The 25,208-nt window shown below is 42.4% G+C and overlaps 1 protein-coding gene across 12 annotated transcripts in view; it reads left to right on the forward strand.

Annotated features, from left to right (window-relative positions):
• The window catches only part of BICDL1 (BICD family like cargo adaptor 1), a 120,058-nt gene that overhangs the window by 81,178 nt on the left and 13,672 nt on the right, over positions 1-25,208 (forward strand). For 11 of the 12 annotated variants that reach the window (XR_014826935.1, XR_014826933.1, XR_014826934.1 and 8 more), the window contains 2 exons: positions 13,746-13,862; positions 16,599-16,745. Coding sequence is in view for 9 of the 12 variants with exons in the window: in XM_084995579.1 (XP_084851705.1) it covers positions 13,746-13,862; positions 16,599-16,745 (264 nt within the window). In the remaining 3 variants the exon portion in view is untranslated. Of the gene's footprint in view, positions 1-13,745; positions 13,863-14,530; positions 14,727-16,598; positions 16,746-25,208 lie in introns of those variants that run through there. The other variant, XM_084995583.1, reaches the window with a different exon arrangement.

Raw genomic sequence — 25,208 nt, forward strand, 5'->3', positions numbered from 1 at the left:
TTTCTGTGATGTCTGTTACTTCTCCTTTTTCATTTCTAATTTTATTGGGTCCTCTCTCTTTTTTTCTTGGTAAGTCTGGCTAAGGGTTTATCAATTTTGTTGAACTTTTCAAAGAACCAACTTTTCGTTTCATTGATCTTTTCTATGGTTTTCTTCATTTCTATTTCATTGATTTCTGCTCTGTACTTTATGATTTCTTTCCTTCTGCTAACTTTAGGTCTTGTCTGTCCTTCTCTCCCAAGCTGCTTTAGATGTAAAGTTAGCTTGTTTATTTGAGCTTTTTCTTGTTTCCTGAGGTGGGCTTGTATTGCCATAAACTTTCCTCTTAGAATGGCTTTTGCTGCATCCCATAGGTTTTGGAGTGTCATATCTTTGTTGTCATTTGCTGCTAGGTATTTTTTAATTTCCTCTTTGATTTCTTCAGTGATCCATTGGTTGTTTAGTAGCATGTTCTTTAGTCTCCACATGTTTGTGTTTTTTGCAGTTTTTTTCTTGTTGTTGACTTCCAGTCGTATAGCGTTGTGGTCGGAAAAGATGCTTGATATTTCAATTTTTTTAAAGTTACCGAGGTTGGATTTGTAGCCCAGGATGTGATCAGTCTTGAGAATGTTCCATGTGCACTTGAGAAGAATGTGTATTCTGTTGCTTTTGGATGGAATGTCCTATAAATATCTATTCAGTCCCTCTGGTCTAATGCTTCATTCAGGGCCTGTGTTTCCTTATTGGTTTTCTGTCTGGATGAACTGTCCATACTGTAAGTGGGGTGTTAAAGTCCCCCACTATTACTATGTTATTGTCAATTTGTCCTTTTAAGGTTGTTAGCAATTGCCTAATATATTGTGGTGAACCTGTGTTGGGTGTGTAGATATTTAAAATTGTTATATCTTCTTCTTGGATTGATCCTTTGATCATTATGTAGTGACTTTCCTTGTCCCTTACGATAGTCTTCATTTTAAAGTCTATTTTGTCTGATATGAGTATTGCTACTCGAGCTTTCTTTTGATTCCCATTTGCATGGAATATTTTCTTCTATCCTCTCACTTTGAATTTGTATGTGTCCCTAGAAGTGAAGTGGGTCTCAGAGTTCCCGATGTGGCTCAGTGGTTAACGAATCCGACTAGGAACCTTGAGGTTGCAGGTTCAATCCCTGGCCTCACTCAGTGGGTTAAGGATCCAGCATTGCCATGAGCTGTGGTGTAGGTCACAGACACAGCTCGGATCTCACATTGCTGTGACTGTGGCGTAGGTTGGTGGCTACAGCTCCCGTTAGACCCCTAGCCTGGGAACCCGTGGGTGCAGCTCTAAAAAATACCAAAAGAAAAAAAAGAAGAAGAAGTGAAGTGAGTCTCTTGAAGACAGCATATATATGGGTCTTGTTTTTGTATCCATTCAGCCAGTCTATGTCTTTTGATTTGGGCGTTTAGTCCATTAACATTTAAGGTAATTATTGATTTGTATGTTCTTATTGCCATTTTATTAATTGCTTTGGATTTGTTTTTGTTGCTCTTGTTTCTTCCCTTCTTCTCTTGTTCTGTCCTCTTGTGGTTTGAGGACTATCTTTAGTGTTGTATTTGAGTTGATTTTTCTTATTTGTGTGTGTATCAATTGTAGATTTTTGGTTTGCAGTTACTCTGAAGTATTGATGTAAGAGTCTCTATATATAAGAGATTGTTTTAAGTTGTTGGTCTCTTAATTGCAAGTGCATTCCAGTGTCCTGCATTTGTACCCTGCTCATGATTTCTGATTTGGTGGCATAATTGTGCATGGGTGATTTCGTATCTTTACTGTATATATACCTTTACTGGTGAGCCTTATCTTTTGTGGAATTTTTGTTGCCTGTTGCTGTTTGTTCTTTTCTGCCTAGAGAAGTTCCTTTAGTATTTGTTGTAAAGCTGGTTTAGTGATGCTGAATTCTCTTAGGTTTTGCTTATCTGTGAAGCTTCTGATTTCTCCTTCAAATCTGAATGAGAGCCTTTCTGGGTAAAGTAATCTTGGTTGGAGGTTTTTTCCTTTCATTACGTTAAGTATATCATGCCACTCCCTTCTGGTCTGCAGAGTTTCTGCTGAAAAATCTGCCAATAACCTTATTGGGGTTCCCTTGTATGTTACTTGTTTCTTTTCTCTGGCTGCTTTCAATATTGTCTCTTTGTCTTTAATTTTGGTCAGTTTGATCAATACGTGTCTTGATGTATTCCTCCTTGGGTTTATTTTATATGGTACTTGTTGTGCTTACTGGATTTGAGTGAGTGGTTCCTTTCCCATGTTAGGGAAGTTTTCAGCTATTATCTCTTGGAATATTTTTTCTGTCCTCTTCTCTCTCTCTTCCCCTTCTGGCACCCCTATAAATACGGATGTTGGTGCGTTTAATGTTGTCCCAGAGTTCTCTGAGACTCGCTTCATTTGTTTTCAATCTTTTTTCTCTTTTCTGTTCTGCATCTGTGATTTCCACTCATCTGTCCTCCACCTCGCTTATTCCATCTTCTGCCTCCTATATTCTCCTGTTGGCTGCTTCTAATGAATTTTTTATTTCAGTTATTGTATTCTGCATCTCTTCTTGCTTAAGTTTTATATCTCGTATCTCTTTGGTTAGTGTTTCCTGTAAGTTATCCATCTTTGCCTTCAGTTTCTTTCCAATGTCTTGCATCGTCTTCAGCATCAACAGTCTAGAGTCTTTTTCCTGGAGGCTGAGAATCTCCTGATCACTTAGCTGATTTTCTGGGGTTTTTTCTTTCTCTCTCATCTGAGTTATAGTTCTCTGTCTTTCCATTTTCATAGGTTTTTGGTGTGGTGACCTTTTTCCAGATAATAGAGTTGTAGCCTCTCTTACTTCTGGTGCCTGCCCCCCTTGTGGCTAAAGTTGGTATGGGGCTTGCTGTAGGCTTCCTGATGGGAGGGACTGGTGCCTGCCCACTGGTAGGTGGAGCTGATTCCTATCCCTCTGGTGGGTAGGGCTTTGTCTCTGGGTGAGATTAGAGGTGGCTGTGTGCTTGGGAGGCTCTTTAGGTAGCCTGTTTACTGATGGGCGGGGCTGTGATCCCACCTGGATTGTTGTTTGGCCTGGGGCTTCTCAGCACTGATGGGTGGGGCCAGATTTTCCCAAAATGGCCAACTTCAGAGAAAGGCATGCTGCTGAATATTCCTGAGAGTTTTGCTTCCAATGTCCTTCCCTCACAACAAGCCACATTCACCCCTGTTTTCCAGGACGTTCTCCAAGAACTGCAGTCAGGTTTGACTCAGATTCCTATGGAAACTTTGCTTTGCCCTGGGACCCAGTGCATGTGAAAGACTGGTGTGCCTTTTAAGAACGGGCTCTCTGTTTCCCCCAGTCCCATGGAGCTCCTGTGCACAAGCCCCACTGGCCTTCAATGCCAGATGCTCCAGGGGTTCTTTCTCCCAGTGCCAGATCCCCACACATGGGAGTTTGATGTGGGGCTCAGAACTCTCACTCCTGTAGGTGAGTCTCTGTGAACCAGTTAGTTTCCAGTCTGTGGGGCTTCCCAGCCAGGAGGTATGGGGTTGCTTATATCACATAATCATACCTCCTACCTCTTGATGTGGCCTCCTCTTTGTCTTCTGGAGTAGTAGACTTGATTCTTTTAATTGCTCAAGGGCAGTGTCTGTCAGCCATGAAGGATACTTAGTTCAGATATTTTTTGAGTACTTATCATGTGCCCAGCATTATACCATCCACTGGCAGTAAAAAAAAGAATTAGATACCATCACCCCCCACCTTCAAAGCTTAAAATGTGGTAAGGGAGAAGGACTCAAATGGATAACTGTAATAAAATGTTGCATGTGCTCTGCTAGATAGAGGTCTGTGTCCAGGGTGCTGTGCGAACTCAAAAGATTGGGGTTTTTTTACATCTTGTGTCTTTTTGAGTCTGGATGGTTGTATCTTATATTTTCTGGTTGGTTCCATAGAGACATTTTTAATCACCTCTTTTATTTACCTAAACAAAATCAACACAATTGTCCTAAAATCTGTATCGGCTAATTCTGGGATGTGAGGTCTTTATGAATCTGTGTCTGCTGTTTCTGCTGGTTCTTGCTTAGAGTCCCTGTTTCCATGAGTATATTTGTCTTTGTGTACCATAATCTGCTTATTTTTATTAGAAAATTCTTTGTGGAGATATTTTGATTTTTGTATGAAGTTGCCATCATTCAGAGATGACTTATTTTCTTCTGCCAACTGCCTAGGAACACTACTAATCTTTTTTTTTTCCCTTAATAATGTTAGCCTTACAGGGAAGTTAGAAAAAAATACAGAGATTCTCAGTACCCTTCTTCTGGCTTCCCCTAATATTAATATCTTACAACCCATAATACAGTTATCAAAACTAATAAATTAACATTGAGGCAGTATTAACTAATGTATATACCTGCTGGAATTTTGCCAGTTTTCCCACTAATGTCCTTTTATTTGGCCTAGGATCCAGTCCAGCCCTCTCATACTACATTTAGTTGTCATGAAATAAAAACAAAAAATAAACAAATGAGACCTAATCAAACTGCAAGCTTTTGCACACACAAAAACAGTAAGCAAAATGAAAAGACAACCTACAGACTGGGAGAAACTATTTGTAAACGATGCCACCACCAAGGGCTTAACTTTTCAGAATGCGGAAACAGCTCATACAGCTCTATATCAAAGAAACAAACAACCCAATCAAAAAAATGGGCAGAAAACCTAAATAGGCATTTCTCCAAAGACATACAGACACTTGAAGGTGCTCAGCATCTCTAACTATTGAAGAAATGCAAATTAAAACTACAAAGAGGTATCACCTCACACCAGTCAGAATGCCCATCATCAAAAAGTCTACCAATAACAAATGCTGGAGGGGGTGTGGAGAAAAGGGAACCCTCCTGCGCTATTGGTCAGAGTGTAAATTGGTGCAGCTGCTATGGAAAACAGTATGAAGGTTCCTTACAAAACAAAAAATAATGTTCCTGGTGGCACAGTGGGTTAAGAATCTGGCATCATTGCTGCTATGGCTCTGGTTGCTGCCCTGGCACATGTTCGATCCCTGACCTGGGAACTTCCTCATGCCAAAGGTGTGGCCAAAGGAAAAAAAAAAAAAAACCTGAAAATGCAGTTACATATAATCAAACAATCTTATTACTGGGTATATATCTGGAAAAGATGAGAACTCTAATTTGAAAAGATTCACATATCCCAGTGTTCACAACAGTACTTAAAATAGCCAAGACAAGAAAGCAACCTTAAATGTCTATCAACAGTTGAAAAAGATGTGTGTGTGGGTGTGTGTGCGTGCACATGTGCACTCATGCATGGATGCATATACATACAACACACAACGGAATATTATTCAGCCATAAATAAGGAATATTGCCATTTGCACCAATACAGATGAACGTAGAGATTATCATACTAAGTGAAGTCAAACAGAGAAAGCCATGTATTGTACGATATTACTTATATGTGGAATCTAAAATAAAGAACTTGTTTATAAAGCAGACATAGGAGTTCTTGTCGTGGCTCAATGGTCAACAAATCTGACTGGGAACCATGAGGTTGCGGGTTTGATCCCTGGCCTTGCTCAGTGGGTTAAGGATCTGGCGTTGCCGTGAGCTGTGGTGTAGGTCGCAGACGCGGCTCGGATCCTGTGTTGCTGTGGCTCTGGCGTAGGCCATTGAGTACAGCTCCGATTGCACCCCTAGCCTGGGAACCTCCATATGCCACGGGAGCGGCCCTCAAAAGGCAAAAAGACAAAATAAATAAATAAATAAAACAGACATAGACAGACATAGAAAACAAGCATGGTAACTAAAAGGGGAAGGGAAGGGATAAATTAGGAATATGGGATTAACAGATCCATACTACTGTATATAAAATAAACAATAAGAACTTACTGTATAGCACAGGTAACTATATTCAGTAGCTTGTAATAACCTATAGTGGAAACAAATCTGGAAAAGAGTTTATATGTGTTTCGGAGTCCCCGTCATGGCACAGTGGTTAACGAATCCGACTAGGAACCATGAGGCTGTGGGTTAGATCCCTGGCCTTGCTCAGTGGGTTAAGGATCCGGTGTTGCTGTGAGCTGTGGTGTAGGTTGCAGACACAGCTTGGATCTGTTGCTGTGTCTCTGGCGTAGGCTGGCGTCTACAGCTCTGATTAGACTCCTAGCCTGGGAACCTCCATATGCCACGAGAAGCGGCCCTAGAAAAGGCAAAAAGAAAAAATATATATATATGTATGTGTGTGTGTGTTTATAATACATATATATAATATGTAATATATATTATGTAAAACTGAATCACTTTGCTATATACCTGAAGGTAACACAATATTGTAGATCAACCAATTTCAATTTAAAAAAAAATAGATCTCCCCATCTGTAATTTCTCTTAATTGACTCATTTTTTTCCTTTTGACAAATAAGTTAAATGGATGCTCATGTGTAACTAATGCAATTTCCTTGCCTGCATTTAACAAGAAAGTATATAGCTAACAGTTCTGCTTTGTCCATTTAGACAAATTTAAGAGTTCCCATGTGACTCAGTGAGTTAAGGATCCGGCCTTTGCCACAAGCTGTGGCATAGGTCACAGATGTGGCTCAGATTTGGCATTGCTGTAGCTGTATTGAGGGCCAGCAACTGCAGCTCCACTTTGACCCCTAGCCCAGGGAACTTCCATATGGCCATAGGTGCAGCCCTAAAAAGAAAAAAGAAAATGTTTCATTTAGTGAAATACTCTTATGTTATTAATCATATCAATAGGAAAAGTAATCATGGAACACTTAAGGCTCCAGAGAGGAAGTAATTGTCTTAGATGGTACTCTGACCAAATCAGGTATTTCAGAAAGAAGGAACACGCTGTCAGTTTGTTTTGCCAAGTTGAGAATTAAATAGTAAATAACAACCCAAGGACTCAGATTATAAAATGATTCGGATAGTTCAAGAACTATATGTATTAAACTTTTCTGCATTCTTTAATAGAACTGGAATTATTTCTCAAATGTCATGTTTTCTTTATTTAATCTCTATGCACTGAAAGTAAAATTTTTTGAGAACATTAGAAATAAGTATCTAAAGAGCAAAACATATCATAATATCCAGTGGTGACAAGGAATCAGGAAGCAGGCATATTTGTAGTCCGTCAGTAGGGATACAGTAAATTAATCCAACATTTTTGTTTTGTTGTTTTTTGTTTTGTCTTTTTGCAATTTCTTGGGCCGCTCCTGCGGCATATGGAGGTTCCCAGGCTAGGGGTCGAATCAGAGCTGTAGCCACCAGCCTACACCACAGCCACAGCATCTCGGGATCCGAGCCGAGTCTGCGACCTACGCCACAGCTCACTGCACACCGGATCCTTAACCCACTGAGCAAGGCCAGGGATCTAACCAGCAACCTCATGGCTCCTAGTCAGATTTGTTAACCACTGAGCCACGACGGGAACTCCTAATCCAACATTTTTGAAGGATAATTTGGCAGTACCAATCAAAATAAATATGCATATCCTTTTACCTAGCAATTCCACTTTTAGGAATTTATTCACTTACAGGGTATTCTCCCATAAGCATAAAGATGAATAAGCAAGGATGATTTTTGAAAGGAATATTTATAATAGCAAAGAATTGAAACAGTCTATAAATGCTTATGAATAGGGACTAGTTAAATAAATTATGGTGTAGTCATATAAATAAATACGAGATAGTTGTTTAAAGAAAAAAGTAGGGTAGGTCTACACATTGACATGGAAAGATGTTAAAATACTATATATAGGAGTTCTGGGTTCGATCCCTGGCCTTGCTCAGTGGGTTAAAGATCCGGCGTTGCCGTGAGCTGTGGTATAGGTCGAAGATGTGGCTTGGATCCTGTGTTGCTGTGGCTGTGGTGTAGGCCGATGGCTACAGCTCCGATTAGACCCCTAGCCTGGGAACCTCCATATGCCGTGGGAGCAGCCCAAGAAATAGCTAAAAAGACAAAAAAAAGAAGAAGAAGAAGAAAAGAACAAATACCTGAGCTAAAACCATACCGTCTTTTTATTTTCATCTGTGATTACAGATGTCATTCCTTTTAAAATTTTTTGTTAAAATATAGTTGATATTTATAATGTTGTGCCAACTTCTACAGTACAGCAGAGTGACCCAGTCATACGTACATATACATTTCTTTTTTCAGATTATCTTCCATCCTGGTCTATCCCAAGAGATTAGATATAGTTCCCTGTGTTGTGCAGCAGGACCTCATTGCTTATCCATTCTAAGTGTAATCATTTGCATCTACTAACCTCAAACTCCCAATCCATCCCACTCCCTCCCCCCTCCCCCTTGGCAACAAGTCTGTTCTCTATGTCCCTGAGTTATGTTTCTGTTTTTTAGATAGGCTCACTTGTGCTGTATTTTAGATTCCACATACAAGTGGTATGGTATTTGTCTTTTTCTTTCTGACTTAACTTCATTTAGTATGATAATCTCTAGTTACATCCATGTTGCTGCAAATGGCATTATTTTGTTATTTTTATGGCTGAGTAATATCCCATTTTATATAGGTACCACCTCTTCTTAATCCATTCATCTGTTGATAGACATTTAGGTTGCTTCTCTGTCTTCGCTATTGTGAATAATGATGCAGTGAACATAGGGGCGCATGTATCTTTTTGAATTCTATGTAGTTTTATCTGGATATGTGCCCAGGAGTGGGATTGCTGGATCATATGGTAGTTGTATATTTAGTTTTCTGAGGAACCTCCATATTGTTTTCCATAGTGGTTGTACCAATTTACCTTCCCACCACCATTATGTGAGGATTCCCTTTTCTCCACATTTTTTATTTATGGGCTTATTAATGATGGCCATATAGATGTCATTCTTTGTCACAGTTTTGACACAGCTGCTATTGGCTGCTTGGTTAATCAGGCACAGAAGCCGGAACTCGTCATTTTAAGAAGTAAACTGTCAGTGCCATGCTTTCCATTTTCTGCTTGCAGAATGAGTTTTTCCTGATCTCACCCTCACCACCAGGACCAAAAAAGGGTACAGGGCCATGACTGCTACCCTAAACCTAGAAGTAGAAAACAGTTTTATCTCCAAGAAAGGTGTGACTTCTGGATATTTGCTGACTATGAAATAGCTTATCTTTGAAAGGCTACCAGGAGAACAGAACAGAAAGGTATGGCTACCAAATATTTCTGTATTCCCTATGTTTTTAGCTTGACCCATGACCTTCATGATGTTGGCTGAGTCTCTTCATAGACTGTTCTCAGTGCAGACTCTATAAGTGGACTGTGCCTATCACACAGTGCCCTACAACATACACATGGTGTTCTGTACCTTAGTTTAAAAAAAAAAAAAAGAAAAACCAGTTGATCCTAGTTGCCCTAAACATGTAGCAGTGCGGTATTTCTTTCCTTTATTTATTTCTGTAAACTTCAGTGATTTGACTGAATCCCACAAAGTGGGATTTTCCTGAATTAGAAATAGGGAAATGGACATAGCTTTAGACCTGCCCTTTTGTGTGTAAAGGGGGAGTATATCTATAATTTGGGAAAGTGACACTCAGGTTAAATGATGCAGATAACTTGTACCTGTGTCTATGCTAGAACAGGACCTCTAATCTGACCGCGTGTCCTTTAACTTTTTTTCCTTCATTCCATCCCTTAGTGCATATCTGTGGCTTGGTTGTCTCATGATTCATGTCAAGATGGTAATGCTTGAAATGAGATCAGCTTCCTGATCCCTCAGCCAAGCAGGTCCTTTCAGAAAGACCACTGTTACCTGGGCTTACTCTTCTCCTTAAAGAATGTCAAAGAAGCTCTAAAATTCATTGTGGAACTAAACTGGCTTTCTAGCCTTCCTGAAAGCATTTAGAACATTAGAGTTATATACAAACTGCAGAGATTATTATTTAATTTATGTGCAGAAATAGCTAATATTAATTTTGTTAGGTCTAAATATCTAAGCTAGTTTCCATCTCTGAAAAAGAAGGAAATGGCATACTTTGAAAGGTGTAATAGCTCCTTGCAGATGGTACATATATGTCTGACTGATCTGTCCCCTCCATACCATCACAGACAAATGATTGACCACCTAGTTGAAGGTGGCTGTATCATGGTGGGAAAGTGCATAACCGGGAGGCCAAAGATCAGGGCAGTGTCCCTCCCCCTCAGTCTCCACCTTCTTGACCTTCTTGACCAATATGAGGCCAGCAATTCCTGCTGCCCTTTTTTTTTTTTTGTCTTTTTGCCTTTTTCTAGGGCCACTCCCACGGCATATGGAGGTTCCCAGGCTAGGGGTCTAATCGGAGCTGTAGCCACCGGCCTACACCAGAGTCACAGCAACACGGGATCCGAGCTGTGTCTGCGACCTACACCACAGTTCACGGCAACGCCGGATCCTTAACCCACTGGCCAGGGATCAAACCCACAACCTCATGGTTCCTAGTCGGATTCGTTAACCACTGCGCCACAATGGGAACTCCAGCAATTCCTGCTTCTTAGGGCTGTTCGAGATTCAAATGGAAGGTGTGGGTTAAAAGCTCTTGGACATGTCTGAGGAGTAAGCCATTTAAAGGAGACATTATAACAATGGTTAGGGGCTCAGCCTCTGGTGTCATTCTTCCTGGAGGGAAGAAACAAGTTTTATTTCTAGGAAGATGGCTTTGAGAGGAGCCTAGTCCTACAGGAACATTTCTCATAACACCTGGGCTAGATGTGTAGCCCTCAGTGCATCTCTGTGGCTTGATTGTCTCATGATTTCATGTCAAGGAGGTGATGCATAGAATGAAATCAGCTTCCTGAATTACCCAGTGCTTTGCAAATCTAAACATATCTGAAACCCTGATAGTCAGCTGAATTCAGTATAGGCAATCAAACTGCAGCATTTATAAGAGGAAATTTTCCTTATGGGCCCAAAGAAATCTCAAGTCTTAATAAAATTGCTTAGTGTTTTTTTAAAAGAAAGAAAGAAAAGCCTTGCTAAATTGGACTCATAAAATTGGTTTCAATAGTGAGTGATAGGAGTTCCCATCGTGGCGCAGTGGTTAACGAATCCGACTAGGAACCATGAGGTTGCGGGTTCGGTCCCTGCCCTTGCTCAGTGGGTTAACGATCCGGCGTTGCCGTGAGCTGTGGTGTAGGTTGCAGACGCGGCTCGGATCCTGCGTTGCTGTGGCTCTGGCATAGGCTGGCGGCTACAGCTCCGATTCGACCCCTAGCCTGGAAACCTCCATATGCCGCAGGAGCGGCCCAAGAAATAGCAAAAAAAAAAACCCAAAAAATTAAAAAATAACAATAGTGAGTGATAGAAATAGGAAAAACTATTTCAAGATACTGTATAAAAAGACAGTAGTGCAGTCCTAATTTCAGGGTGAAACAGTCCAAAATTTAGTATTCTCATGCTGTCGTTTATTGAGATGTGGTGCAAGTTCCCGTGCTTCCCTGATCTTGTTGCCTGGGTACTCAGTCGAGGGTAATATTTTGGTTGTGACAATTGAGATAATGCATTGAAAGCATTTAGCACAGTTCTTGGCACATAGTATTCGGTAAATAATACTAATGTTATTTTTAGGCAAGTATGACTAATATTGTGTTTCTAAGTGATTAAGAAATCTAAGGGAGATCCCATTGTGGCTCAGTGGGTTAAGAATCCAGCTAGTATCCATTAGGATGCCAGTTCAATCCCTGGCCTTGTTCAGTGGGTTAAGGATCCAGCATTGCTGTGGTTGTGTGTAGGCTGGCAGCTGCAGCTTGATTCAACCCCTAGCCTGGGAACTTTCATATGCCGCAGATGCAGCCTTAAAAAGTAAAAAAGAAAGAAAGAAATCTAAAACAAGCTGGTAGTGTCTAAAATTAAATTTAGAATAAGGAAGAAAAAGAAATGGTTTGGGAGTTCCCGTCGTGGCGCAGTGGTTAACGAATCCGACTAGGAACCATGAGGTTGCGGGTTCGGTCCCTGCCCTTGCTCAGTGGGTTAACGATCCAGCATTGCCGTGAGCTGTGGTGTAGGTTGCAGATGCAACTCGGATCCCGCGTTGCTGTGGCTCTGGCGTAGGCTGACAGCTACAGCTCTGATTAGACCCCTAGCCTGGGAACCTCTATATGCCGCGGGAGCGGCCCAAAGAAATAGCAAAAAGACAAAAAAAAAAAAAGAAATGGTTTGGTTTTCTTTTGTGTGTGTTTTCTAATTGTTTGAAAATTAGCACCAGAGATTGATCCTTGAGGCTCTATTGTTGGGAGTAGGGGATGGGCTCTGTTGTTGAATCTGTGGGACCAAAAACTGATGGACAATTGATTATATAGCACTTGAAGATAAAAGGAACTATTTGAACATGTAACCATTACTGTGAGAGCCTCATTGAACAGCTAGCCTACCATTTCAACATTATTACCATCCCACCTCCTCTGAAAGCCTTTCCTAACTATTTCTGCCCACCATGATCTCTCTTGAGAACCCATAAAGCTTACTGACCCCGATTGGCCTCAGAGAGGTACTGAGGTGATTACTGAACCTGTCCTGTGGCTCTCCTTAGTGGGGGCTGGGCCGGGCCCTCAGGAGGATGACTGACTTCTTATCTTTCTAGGGGGGCATTCTTTCAAATACTCTTCCCAAGTATTCAAGAGAAGGTGCTGGCACATGGAATGGAACTTGGTGTGTGCTGTGTTTCAGCATTAGAGAATAAATGGACTGAGTGGGAAATGAGCACCTCAGCTAGCACTCCTCAGAGAACTGAAAGTTGGAGGAAAAAAAAAAAGTCCTTGAGGAATGAACAGCAAAAATCTTAAGAGACATGACAGGGTTTTTGTTTTTGTTTTTTTGTCTTTTTAGGGCTTCACCCACAGCATATGGAGGTTCTCAGGCTAGGGGTTGAATTGGAGCTGTAGCTACTGGCCTACACCACAGCCACAGCAATGCCGGATCCTTAACCCATTGAGGGATTGAACCTGCCTCCTCATGGATACTAGTCAGATTCATTTCTGCTGAGCTATGACCGGGACTCCCTACAGTCTATATTAAATAGTGCCCATGTTGAGTGGAAGTAAGAAATACAGAGATGGGAGTTCCCGTCGTGGCGCAGTGGTTAATGAATCCGACTAGGAACCATGAGGTTGCGGGTTCGGTCCCTGCCCCTGCTCAGTGGGTTAAGGATCCGGCGTTGCCGTGAGCTGTGGTGTAGGTTGCAGACTCGGCTTGGATCCCGCGTTGCTGTGGCTCTGGCGTAGGCCAGTGGCTACAGCTCCGATTAGACCCCTAGCCTGGGAACCTCCATATGCCGAGGGAGCGGCCCAAAGAAATAGCAAAAAGACAAAAAAAAAAAAAAAAAAGAAAAAAAAGAAAAAGAAATACAGAGATGATTTGTCTGGAAGTGGGTGGGAGAAATAAAGGAATTTCTAAAATAGCAAGCATATTGGTCTCATTCTTTCATGTAAAATACTGAAACGGTCTCTCAATTTAGTAGATGTTTGCTGAGCTTCTGCTGTGTGCAGAGTCATAATGATGATAAAACATTTGAGAACTTAATGTTTTCTACACCTCTTTCCTCCGATCTGCAAAGTGATCTTAGACACGTACAGAGTCCTTTATGGTGGAGGTAGGGGTAGGGGTGAGTCTTGTTTGGATGTGAGAGAACAAAGCGATCAGGGGTAGGAAACCAGCTTCTCATCCTATACTTCTCAAAGTGCAGAGCTGCGAAGAGATGCTTGAGAAGTGGAGAGGCAGAAATCTGAACAGGCTTCCTTTGCCTAACCTCTGAATCAGCTCTAAGGTCTCTTCTGCTTGTAGGCATCAGAAGTTGAGAGAAAACTCTCCATGCAAGTCCATGCCCTCAGAGAAGACTTTCGGGAGAAAAACTCATCAACCAACCAGCACATCATCCGGCTCGAAAGCCTTCAGGCCGAGGTGAGCCTCCCTGTGCAGCAGTGCTCAGATGGAAGTGCTTTTCTCATTGGAGGTGCTGCCAGACCTTCTAGATAAGGAGCCCTCTGAACAAGAACCTGCTCTATCTAAAGTCTCTGGGGAGACATATCTGGGAGAAACTGAATGGGGAACACTTGATCCTTAGGTAGCCTTTTGTCTAGAAAAATAAGGTTGCTCAGAGTTTTTGCTGAATGTCTTGAAATTATGAATGACCTACTTTTTTACTGAATATGTTGATCCCGCCAGAAACATCCTTGCTAACCCTAAATAGAATTTGGGAAATGGAATCTTCCCTTTCTCTATTCCATTTGGGTCCACTTCAGTCCATTTTAATAGGGCCTAATGTTCTCACCTATAAACTGAAAGTAATAGAAGTTTCTATTTCATAGGGTTATTATGAGGATTTGATGAGTTAATACATAGAAGGCAGTATGTGTGGTGTTGGAAGGAAGTAATGTTTTATTGAAAGCATATGAGAGGCCAGGCCAGGTTCTTTTTTCCACAAGGGAGAAAAGTAGCACTTAGGGGGCAATACTGTGAGAATCCAGTTGTTGAGGGTGAGGAGAAGGGAAAAGCCATATCACCAACCCAAACAGAAGCTCTCTCCTAGGGAGGTTCCCACCTAATCTGCTCCCAAGACCTCTCAAGTGTCTGACCAGCAGCGCTTTGGCTGAATTACTCTTTGAAGAACAGTTTAGGGCCACGTGAACACTCCCCTGCTTCATAAATGACATGAACATGTTTTTCTAAAGTCTGTCGATGTCTTCTCTTTCCTCCTGCCTTTCACTCCCTTCCTTCCTCCCTTCTCTTGGAATTCCTCCTGGTATTGAGCAGCAGGTTCTTGAAGTAAGTAGTTTGTGCATGTGGGTTTGGCATGCCTGTCTGTGACCCATTTGTGTGCATGATATACTGTTCAGCTGCCTCTGCCAAGGTCTTGTTCCTCCAAGTCGCCTCTCTTCCTCCCCTACCCCCCAACTCACTCTTTCTAGACCCTTGTGACACAGGGTCATTCCCAGGAATGTTTATGGCCAGATTTGGTCACAAGTTTCAGGGTGTGTATGGTAAAGTGAGGGAGTTGGCTGTCTAATGCCAATTGCTTGCTTCATCCATTAACACTGTGACTTTTAAAAGGAAGCTATTGTTTCAATCAAGTTAACTTCATGTAACTCTGAACTTCTACTTTTTTTAAGGGGTGGGGTTGTGTATCAGATCTGTATTACCTCTGACTTCGCCAAGTGGAACTTGGGAAACAAAGATGATCCATGGGAAGGAAAATGCAAAGGTTTTCAAATTTAAATGAAAACCAACTAGAGTAAGAATTCCCTTCATGTGGGTAACATTGCTTCAGTGCAGGGGAATAGTGGACCCATTCACAAAGGGCCTGCCTCTTTCAGTCCCTTACCCAGGTACACACTTTAAGAGACTGTTTCTTTGTTTAGTCAGATACCTGATCCCTCTGGACAAAGGCCACATACTTCATTTCCCCAGGACAGCATCCTATCTGATCAGTGGGTAGCCAGGGAAGATCTGTGCTCTATGAACACAGCTCTAGTGCAGAGAGTGAGAACAGCCAGAAAGCAGAGGAAGAGTAGATTTCATAGGACTTGGGACAAGTAGATATTCATTTCCACAACTCCCCCAGTAAAGGTCTAAAGTTGATTCCCCTCAGTGGATTGTTACCATGCTAGACTAGAGAGCACAGGTAACATCTTAACCATGACCAGAGAATATTCATGAGAAGCTTGTTAAGAGATCAGTCTAGCAGGGAAGTGATAAATGGCAGGAGCTGGGGGACCTGCAGGACTCCAAGGCCACTAGCAACTGGGGGGACATGGACAGGCTTCCCATAGCCCCTAGGCAGGGCAGGGTTCTTGGCTGAAGCATCACAGGCCTTAGGAAGTCCTGTGCAGCTTTTCACCCTGCAGATCTTGAGGCCAGAGAAGACTTGGCATCTCTTTGCTCTTTGCCTCTGTTTTCTCACTGAAACAGAAGAGACTAGACAGAACTTCCAAAGGTCTCTCTCGTGAGACTAGCTAGGTACTCAGTGTATCAGCCTATTTAATGAAAGGAGAGAAATGGCTTTTCTATTCACAAATTCCCTTGCACAAGCAAAAGATGTTTTGAGTAGAAGCAGTTATTTACTTATGACCGTGTCCTGTTCCTTCTCGGGACATAGGGTGATGCAGGCACTGCTATCTTTTCTGTATCCTGCTGGCTCTACGGCTAACCAGGGGCACCATGTCCTCTAGAGCCCACTTTTCCAGCAGAGGGGTGGACAGAGGAGAGCCATGGGATATGAGAATGCAATAGCTCCAGAGGCTGTCTTGGGCATTTTCTTGTGCTCAGGACTTGAGAAAGAAGAGTGGTCCTGCAGGTTAGATTCCACTCCCCCATAAACTGGGGTTGAAGTAAAATCTTGGGCAACAAGGTGGGGCCCTCCTCTGTCTTATCTGTGGAATTTCCAGAGCTCTAACCTTCCCTGCCTCTGCCTGGCACCCCACATTCCAGCTTCCCCAGAGCTCACCTCCCACCCTTTCCCAGACAGGTTTCCAGAGGGGGAGGGGTTTTCTCCTCAGCTTAGGAGTTCACAGCTATTGCCTTAGAAATGGGGGCACCAGGCCCCTGGGCAGAGCCCTTGGAGAGACACTGGGCTTCATATTTTGGGGCTGTTCCCTTCCTCCCTCCTGACACCACCCCTGTGGCTCTTCACCCTTTCAGATCAAGATGCTGTCAGATCGGAAACGGGAGCTGGAGCACCGTCTCAGCGCCACCTTAGAGGAGAATGACCTGCTCCAAGGGACTGTGGAGGAGCTACAGGACCGGGTGCTGATCCTGGAGAAGCAGGGCCATGATAAAGACCTCCAGGTACTGGGGCAGAGAAGCAGTCATAGGTAGAGGGCCAGATCAGAGGCCAAAAGGAAAGGCTGAGAGGCCAGTGCCACTGCTGGGGTCAGGAGTAGGTGAGCTGAGGTCCCTAGGCAGGCCTGGTTATAGTTCTCCTCAGGTGCTACCACCCAGCTGGGCTTTACCTGCCAAGAACAGGTGCATTGTCACCACAGTCCTCCTTCCAATTTGTTCTGAGCCACTGACCCCGGGAGTTGTTTCACTGAGTTCTTTCTGGGCTGTTAACATGGCTGGAGCACCAGGAGTGCTGTTCTGCCTTCCAGGTTTTGTGAAATCTGCCAGAGATTTCCAAGGGAGCCTGCAACTCTGTGCTTGGCTCACAGTGCTCTCTGTTGCTGCTGCCCCAGGCCATTGCATTTAGTTGACCGTCACCGAGCAGAAACCAAGAAACTGCCCACTGAACACAGCAAGACTTGTATCCTGCTTCTGCCAGTTGCTAGCAGAGACAGCAGGCTGACCCCTCTGTGAGCTAACTAGCTTCTTTTTTCTTCCTAAAGGAAATTGCTTCATGGCTCTATTTGTCCCTATTTGGAAAGTGCTACCAGGCCTCAGCTGAATCCTGAAGCTCACGCTTGACAGGAAACAATCCCCTAAACAAAAAGATAATCACTCAGCTGCCCCAAAAATAGCGTAGCACCTGCTGCCAAGAAAGCTTTGCAGTTCTGGCCCAGGAGCACCTGGAGCCTGTGGCTAAGAGTGTACTGTTCCCCCTTGGGCGTCCTCTGAGTGTGTCAGGGAGTGGAGTGGGTTGCAGCAGTGTCATTTGTGTGGAAGGGTTCAGCCAAGTATACTCAAGCACCAGGTAAGTCCCCACACAAAGACCAGGCCATAGAAGGTCGCACTGGCTCAGCAGTCAGCAGTTAAAGAAAGCCCTGTGTCCTGGGATAAGGAGACATCTTAGGCTGAAGTCACTTGACACCATCATTTAAACTGCCGTCTGAGTGATTAACCTCTTTCAGGGCAAATTAACAGTCTTTCCTCTCTCCCTGTTTTTTGTACCTTCAGCTCCTAACTTCACGTAAAGTGGAGCCTCGGTAAATGTTGAATACAAAATGATGCTGGCTACAGCATCACAGCAGTTTTCAAAATGTTGCTGGCTATGGTGTCACAGCAGTTCATATTTTAAGGTTGACGGTAATAGCCGTGAACATTTGTAAGCTGCTTTACAGAGAACGGAGTGTTTTTGCATACATTCTAAACTGAAGCTTAGAGAGATGAATCCTTTATCCAAAGTAGTGTAGTAAATCCTTGATAGAATCCAGAAGAGGACCCTCAACTTGCTTTAACCTGCTTAAGTGATAACTTCCACTGTATCAACTTGCCTCTGCAAGTCAGTGTTTCCTCAGCACTATGCCATCAAGCGCTCTCCTGAAGGTTGCTCTGGTAGCCTGTAGAGAGAAGAAAAAGAAGTACAGAAAAACAGGAAAATGGCCCTGCCTGAAAGGAACTTTTGGTCCAGCACAAACCCCCAAGAGGGTTTCAGATCAAGGATGGAGAGTTCCTGTTGTGGCTCAGTGGTAATGAACCCAATTAGTAACCATGAGGATACTGGTTCGATCCCTGGCCTCGCTCAGTGAGTTGAGTATCGGGTGTTAACGTGATGTGTGATGTAGGCTGCAGACACAGCTCAGATCTGGCATTGCTGTGCTCTCCTTAAGGGGTTGCTAATTAGTTCTTTTGTTGAAATGGCCTGTACTGATACAGAAATAGAAATTTCAGCTCACTCAGGGAACAGGTGAGTCCTAGATGTGGCCTTGGAATGTATCTAATCCCACGATTCTAATCCTTTTCCCCAGATAAGGGATGAGAGGAAGGCTGAGCAGGCAGGGCAACAGGCCTGCCACAAGCAGAGTAGCCCACTTTTTAATCTGGTTCACTGGGTAATTGGGGTTCTACTGCCACAGATTTTTAAAGCACTGATCAAATCCAGCACTGATTTTTTTTTTTTTTAGGTTAAGCAGGAATAAAAATTATTTATTAAGCACCCAGTAAATTTAAAAATCAGGCATTTCGGGAGTTCCCATCGTGGCGCAGTGGAAACAAATCCGACTAGGAACCATGAGTTTGTGGAATTGATCCCTGGCCTCACTCAGTGGGTTAAGGATCTGGCGTGGCTGTGGCTGTGGTGTAGCCTGGCAGCTTGTAGCTCTGATTAGACCCCTAGCCTGGGAACCTCCATATGTTGCAGATGCAGCCCTAAAAAGCAGAAATAATAATAATAAAAATTTAAAATAAAATAAATCAGGCATTTTGCCAAATTTTTTTTTTTTTTTGTCTTTTGTCTTTTGTCGTTTTGTCTTTTGTTGTTGTTGCTATTTCTTGGGCCGCTCCCGCGGCATATGGAGGTTCCCAGGCTAGGGGTTGAATCGGAGCTGTAGCCACCGGCCTATGCCAGAGCCACAGCAACACAGGATCCGAGCCGCGTCTGCAACCTACACCACAGCTCACGGCAACGCCGGATCGTTAACCCACTAAGCAAGGGCAGGGACCGAACCCACAACCTCATGGTTCCTAGTCGGATTCGTTAACCACTGCGCCACGATGGGAACTCCCCAAATTTGTTTTTAAAAGTTTATTGTAGTATGGTTGATTTACAGTATTAATTTCTGCTGTACAGCAAAGTGTTTCACTTATACAAATACATGTTCTTGGGAGTTCCCGTTGTAGTTTGGCAGACTGCGAACCTGACTAGTATCCCTTAGGATTCGGGTTCAGTCCCTGGCCTCGCTCAGTGGGTTAAAGGATCTGGCATTGCCATGAGCTGTGGTGTAGGTGCTAGATGTGGCTTGGATCCCACATGGCTGTGGCTATGGTGTTGACTGGCAGCTGTAGCTCTGATTCAGCTTCTAGCCTAGGAACGTCTATATGCTGCAGGTGCATGTTCTTTCATAATCTTTTCCATTATGGTGTATCACAGGATATTAAATAAGTTCCCTATGTTATACAATAGAACTTTGGTGTTTATCCATTCCTATATATAATAGTTTGCATCTGCTAATTCCAAACTCCCAATCCTCTCCACCCCCTTGGCAACCACAAGTCTATTCTCTATATTTGCAGATCTTTCTCTTTCATAAATATATTGATTTGTGTCATATTTAGATTCCACATATAAGTGATATCATATGGGTTTTTTTCTGATTTATTTTCTTATTAGTATAGTAATCTCTAGGTACACCCGTGTAGCTGCAAATGGCATTCATTTTTTATGGCTGAGTAATATTCCATTGTGTATATGTGCTATATCTTCTTTAAGTATTTCTCTGTTTATGGACATTTAGGTTGTTTCCATGTCTTGGCTATTGTGAATAGTGCTGCTATGAACATAGGGATGCATGTATCTTTGTGAATTATAGTTAGGTCTGGGTATATGCCCAGGAGTGAGATGGATGGATCATATGGCAACTCTATATTTAGTTTTCTAAGGAACCTCCATACTGTTTTCCTTGTGGCTGCACAAGCTTACATTCCCACCAACAGTGTAGGAGGGTTCCTTTTTCTCCACACCCTCTCCAGCATTTGTTATTTGTAGACTTACTGATCATGGCCATTCTGACTGATGTGAGGTGATACTTCACTGTAGTTTTGATTTGCATCTCTCTAATAATTAGTGATGATGAGCATTTTCTCACATGCCTATTGGCCATCTGTACATCTTCTTTGGATAAATGTCTGTTTAGGTCTTCTGCCTTTTGTCTTTTTAGGGCTGCACCCATGGCATATAGAAGGCTATATGTGGGCTAGGGGTCAAATTGAAGCTGCAGCTGTGAGCCTATGCCACAGAAACACAGGATCTGAGCTGCATCTGTGACCTACATCACAGCTCATGGCAACACCAGATCTTTAACCCACTGAGCAAGGCCAGGGATTGAACCCGCATCCTCATGGATACTAGTCAGGTTCATTACCACTGAGCCACAAAGGGAACTCCTGCCCATTTTACATTTGGATTGTTTGTCTTTTTTGTTATTGACTTTGTATGTGTGAGCTGTCTATATATTTTGGAAATTAAGCCCTTGTCAGTTGCATCATTTGCAAATATTTTCTCCTACCCTATAGGTTGTGTTTTTATTTTGTTTATGGTTTCCTTTGCTGTGCAAAGACTTACAAATTTGATTAGGTCCCATTGGTTTATTTCTGCTTTTATTTCTATTGCTTTGGGAGGGTTAAGTATCTAGTGTTGTCACTGCTGCAGCTCGGGTTCAGTCCTTGGCCCATATGCCATGGGTGTAGCCAAAAAAAGGAGAATACATGCTATGACTTAAATCTGAGAATGTTTTGTCTGTGTTCTCTTCTAGGAGTTTTATGGTATCATGTCTTATATTCTTAAAAAGTTTTTTATCGTAGTTGATATACAATGCTTTGTCAGTTACTTCTGTAGAGTGACCCAATCATTCATATATACATATATATATACACACACATATATACACACACACAAATACACATTCTTTTTCTCATATTATCTTCTATCATGTCCTATCGCAAGTGATTGGGTATAGTTCCCTGTACTATACAGCAGGACAGTATCCATGTCTTATTTAAGTCTTTAACATTTTGTTAATTTCTTAATACCCAGTGAAGGAATGTCCCTTTGAGGCCCACTTACTTGCCCTATTTCAGCCCAGCTGATCAGCTCTCAGATATGTGCAGGGGCTTCAGCCCAGTGAGTGGAGGCTTTCGTCAGTAGACAGCATGGGCCCTGCTCACTGTGGGGACCCAGGAAGCAAGTGACCTGGGTCTATACCTCACTCTGACACTGAGTGTATCCTGTTAGGCAAATCACTTACTATCACGCCATCTCAGTTCCCTCAACGTAAAATGGGGAGAATGCCCCCACTTCTGCCACCTTGAAGGGCATGAGTATTGTAAGCTTGAACTTAGTATAGTCTCCAAACACAAGGCATTTGGTGTTTTCCTTGTACATACATATGAACACATTTAGTGTCATCTTTGTTTTATAAAGGATGGATATTATATTTAATAGACTCTTCCCTGGTCTGGTTTGGTTTTTCTGCATATGTCTATGGATCAGTTTTTGACCAGAGAGGGCAGACCTATCCTTGTCTTTGTTCTCTTGCTGTTATAATTAATTAAGCACCTTTGAGTGTGCAAGAGTAATTGAACTAATGTTGTCCAGTGCCTGAGAACTTGTACTTGTTTGTGCTGAACTTCTCCTGCTGAGATATATGTGGATTGTCTAGAAAATAATTACAAAGCATTTTGTCAATTAATATGCCATTTATAATTGTGCCAAATGCTTCCTAGGCATATCTTTAAAAAAAAAAATCAACCCTAATTTCTTTGTTCTGAGTTTCCTCAAAACCAGGGTTGGAGGAGTTCCCACTGGACCAGGAGGTATTGCTGATCTATGGGAACCATGCAGAATAGGATTGCAAATTCCTTTTTCATTCTCCAAGCAGCCAGGCTCCAAACTCTTCCTAGTTAAGGCATATTCAGGCCACTGGTGCCATTTGCCAACTGTTCTCTGATACTGACCAGCAGAGGGGAGGCTCCCAGGGCACTGAAGGGATTGGCTACAGGCTCTGCAAGGCAGCTTGCTCCATTCATGAGAACCACAGAGCTCTGAATCACTGACTGCTGCCCCTTGGTCTCTGTATCTCTGTGGGAGCCACAGAGCCACTCAGGACGGTCTGGAAAGACAGTACAGTGCTCACTATTTTTAATGAGCAGGGGTGACCCAGAAATGATATGTTATGAAAGGATAAAATAAATATAAATCCAAGGAAGTTCTCCCATCCCTACCCTCAAAGATATATTTTAAAAGGGGATGGGGTGGGCAGTTGACAAATATAAGAGTGGAAAACATTGCTCCTATGCACGTGTGGTATGTGGACATGCACACAGCAGTTAGCAAACAGATTGATTCTGCAGTCAGAGTCTGTTGTAAAAGCAGGTGTAGAGATGAGTGTGTTAGTGAGAGTGTGGCATCTAGCAGCTGTGTTGGTCGCCCCTCTCATTCAGCAGTAATAACCTCAACAGGACTCCATGGAGAAGGGGCCACAAAGGATGCAGAGAGGCGTAAACTAGTGGCAACAAGAGAGAGGAAAGGAGCCCTGGCCTTTAGGTCTTAGGCCTGTATTGCTGTCTCTCCATTACTGGCGTCACTCTCCTTCCCTGAACCACACATGCTGTGTAAGGCCCTTCCCAGGCCTAGGGTCTTATTTGTAAATTGTGAGATAGGACATAAAGTGGAGAGAGACTGCTCTTCCCATGGGTTTGGGAATTCTTGGTATTACTGCCCAGATGTTATTCCAGATCCCACCCCAGCTCCTTTCCAAACAACCCTTTTCCTCTTAATTTTTTTTTCATTAAAATACAACATGCATATATTAAACCATATAGATCTTAAGTGGATAGCCCATTAAAGTTTTATATATACTTGTGGGACCACCACCCAGATCAAGACATAGCCCATTATCAGCACCCACAAGTCTTCCTCCTGCCCTCTCCCAGTCAGTACCTGCTGCTTTCTCAAAAGCAAACCTCTGTTCTGACTTACATTTCTTTTATCTCAGTGAAGTTTTGGAATTTTTTGTAAGCAGAATCATGCATTATATGTTATTTTATATCTGGCTTTTGCTGAACATCATGTCTAAGAAATTCCTCCATGTCGTGTTGTAAGTAGCATTGTGTTCTCTTTTCACTGCTGTGTAGTATTCCAGCATGTGAATATATCCATTCTATTTTTATTGGCATTTGGATTATTTCCCATTTGGTGTTTTTATGAATAATGCTGCTATAAATGTCTTGTCTGTCTTTCATGCACATTTTCAGTCATTTATGCACCTAAGAGTGAAACAGCTGGATCATAGAATAGATGTGTATTCATTCATTAGTAACTGCCAGTGATCCAAATGGTGGTTCACCTTCCATCCCCACCAGCAGTGAGAGTCCCAGTTATTTTACATCCTCCTCAAAACTTGATGTTACTATTCTGTTTACTTCGTATGCCTGTATGTATGTGTATTCAACTTTTCATTATAGAGAATTTCAGAAAACTCAAAAATAGAATAATACACTGACACCCCCTATACCCCATGGCCCAGCTCTACAAACCATCTGTCCTGCCCTATCTTCGTTGCATCCACTTGCTCCCCTCTCATATTATTTTGAAGTAAATGCCAGAATTTTTTAATTTCATCCATAAATAAAGAATACCTCTAAGTGATAAGAACTTTTAAAAATATAACCACAGGGAGTTCCCATTGTGGCGCAGTGGTTAACGAATCCAACTAGGAACCATGAGGTTGTGGGTTCGATTCCTGGCCTTGCTCAGTGGGTTAAGGATCCGGCATTGCTATGAGCTGTGGTGTAGGTTGCAGACATGGCTGGGATCCTGTGTTGCTGTGTCTCTGGTGTAGGCTGGCAGCTACAGCTCCAATTAGACCCCTAGCCTGGGAACCTCCATATGCCGCAGGAGCGGGCCAAGAAATGGCAAAAAGAAACACACACACACACAAAATATATATATATATACATATATATACACACACATATGTATATATACATATATATACACGTATATATACATATATATACATACATATATATACATATATATACATATACATATATGTATGTATGTATACATATATATGTATACATATATACATATACATATATATATATATATAAACCACAGGACTAGAATCCCTAGAAAATCTAGCAGTATTTCCTTAATATCATCAAATATCTAGTCAGTGTTCAAATTTTTCAATTGTCTTATAAATGTCATAATTGTTTTTCACATTTTTCATTTGAGTCAAGGTACAAATTAAAATTTGCCTACAAGGAGTTCCCGTCGTGGCGCAGTGGTTAACGAATCCGACTAGGAACCATGAGGTTGCGGGTTCGGTCCCTGCCCTTGCTCAGTGGGTTAACGATCCGGCGTTGCCGTGAGCTGTGGTGTAGGTTGCAGACAAGGCTCGGATCCCGAGTTGCTGTGGCTCTGGCGTAGGCCGGTGGCTGCAGCTCCGATTGGACCCCTAGCCTGGGAACCTCCATATGCCGCGGGAGCGGCCCAAGAAACAAGAAATAGCAACAACAACAACAACAACAAAAAAGACAAAAAAAAATAAAAATAAAAAATTAAAAAAATTAAAAAAATAAAATTTGCCTACAAGTTGCAGTTAGTTGGTATGTTTCTTAAGTCCCTTAATCTATAGGTTCCTCCCTGCCTTTTTTTCCCTTGAAATTTATCTGTTTGAAGATAAACAGCTCAGAAGAAACTGAGCTGTTTGTCCTATAGAATTTTCCAAATCTGGTTTTGCTGACTCCATCCCTCCTGGCCTAGTGTATTCCCCCCTCCTTTTATGTTTTTCTATAAATTGGTGGTGGGATCTAGAAGGATGATGGGGTTCAGGGCCAGTTTTCCGGTTTGGGTTGGGTGCAGGCATGCCT

Source organism: Sus scrofa, chromosome 14 (assembly GCF_054392235.1).
Source record: "Sus scrofa isolate SSC_HxYL_T2T_F1_AM1 chromosome 14, Sscrofa_HxYL_maternal_Yorkshire_Landrace_v2.0, whole genome shotgun sequence".
In the NCBI taxonomy this organism is placed as follows: Eukaryota; Metazoa; Chordata; class Mammalia; order Artiodactyla; family Suidae; genus Sus; species Sus scrofa.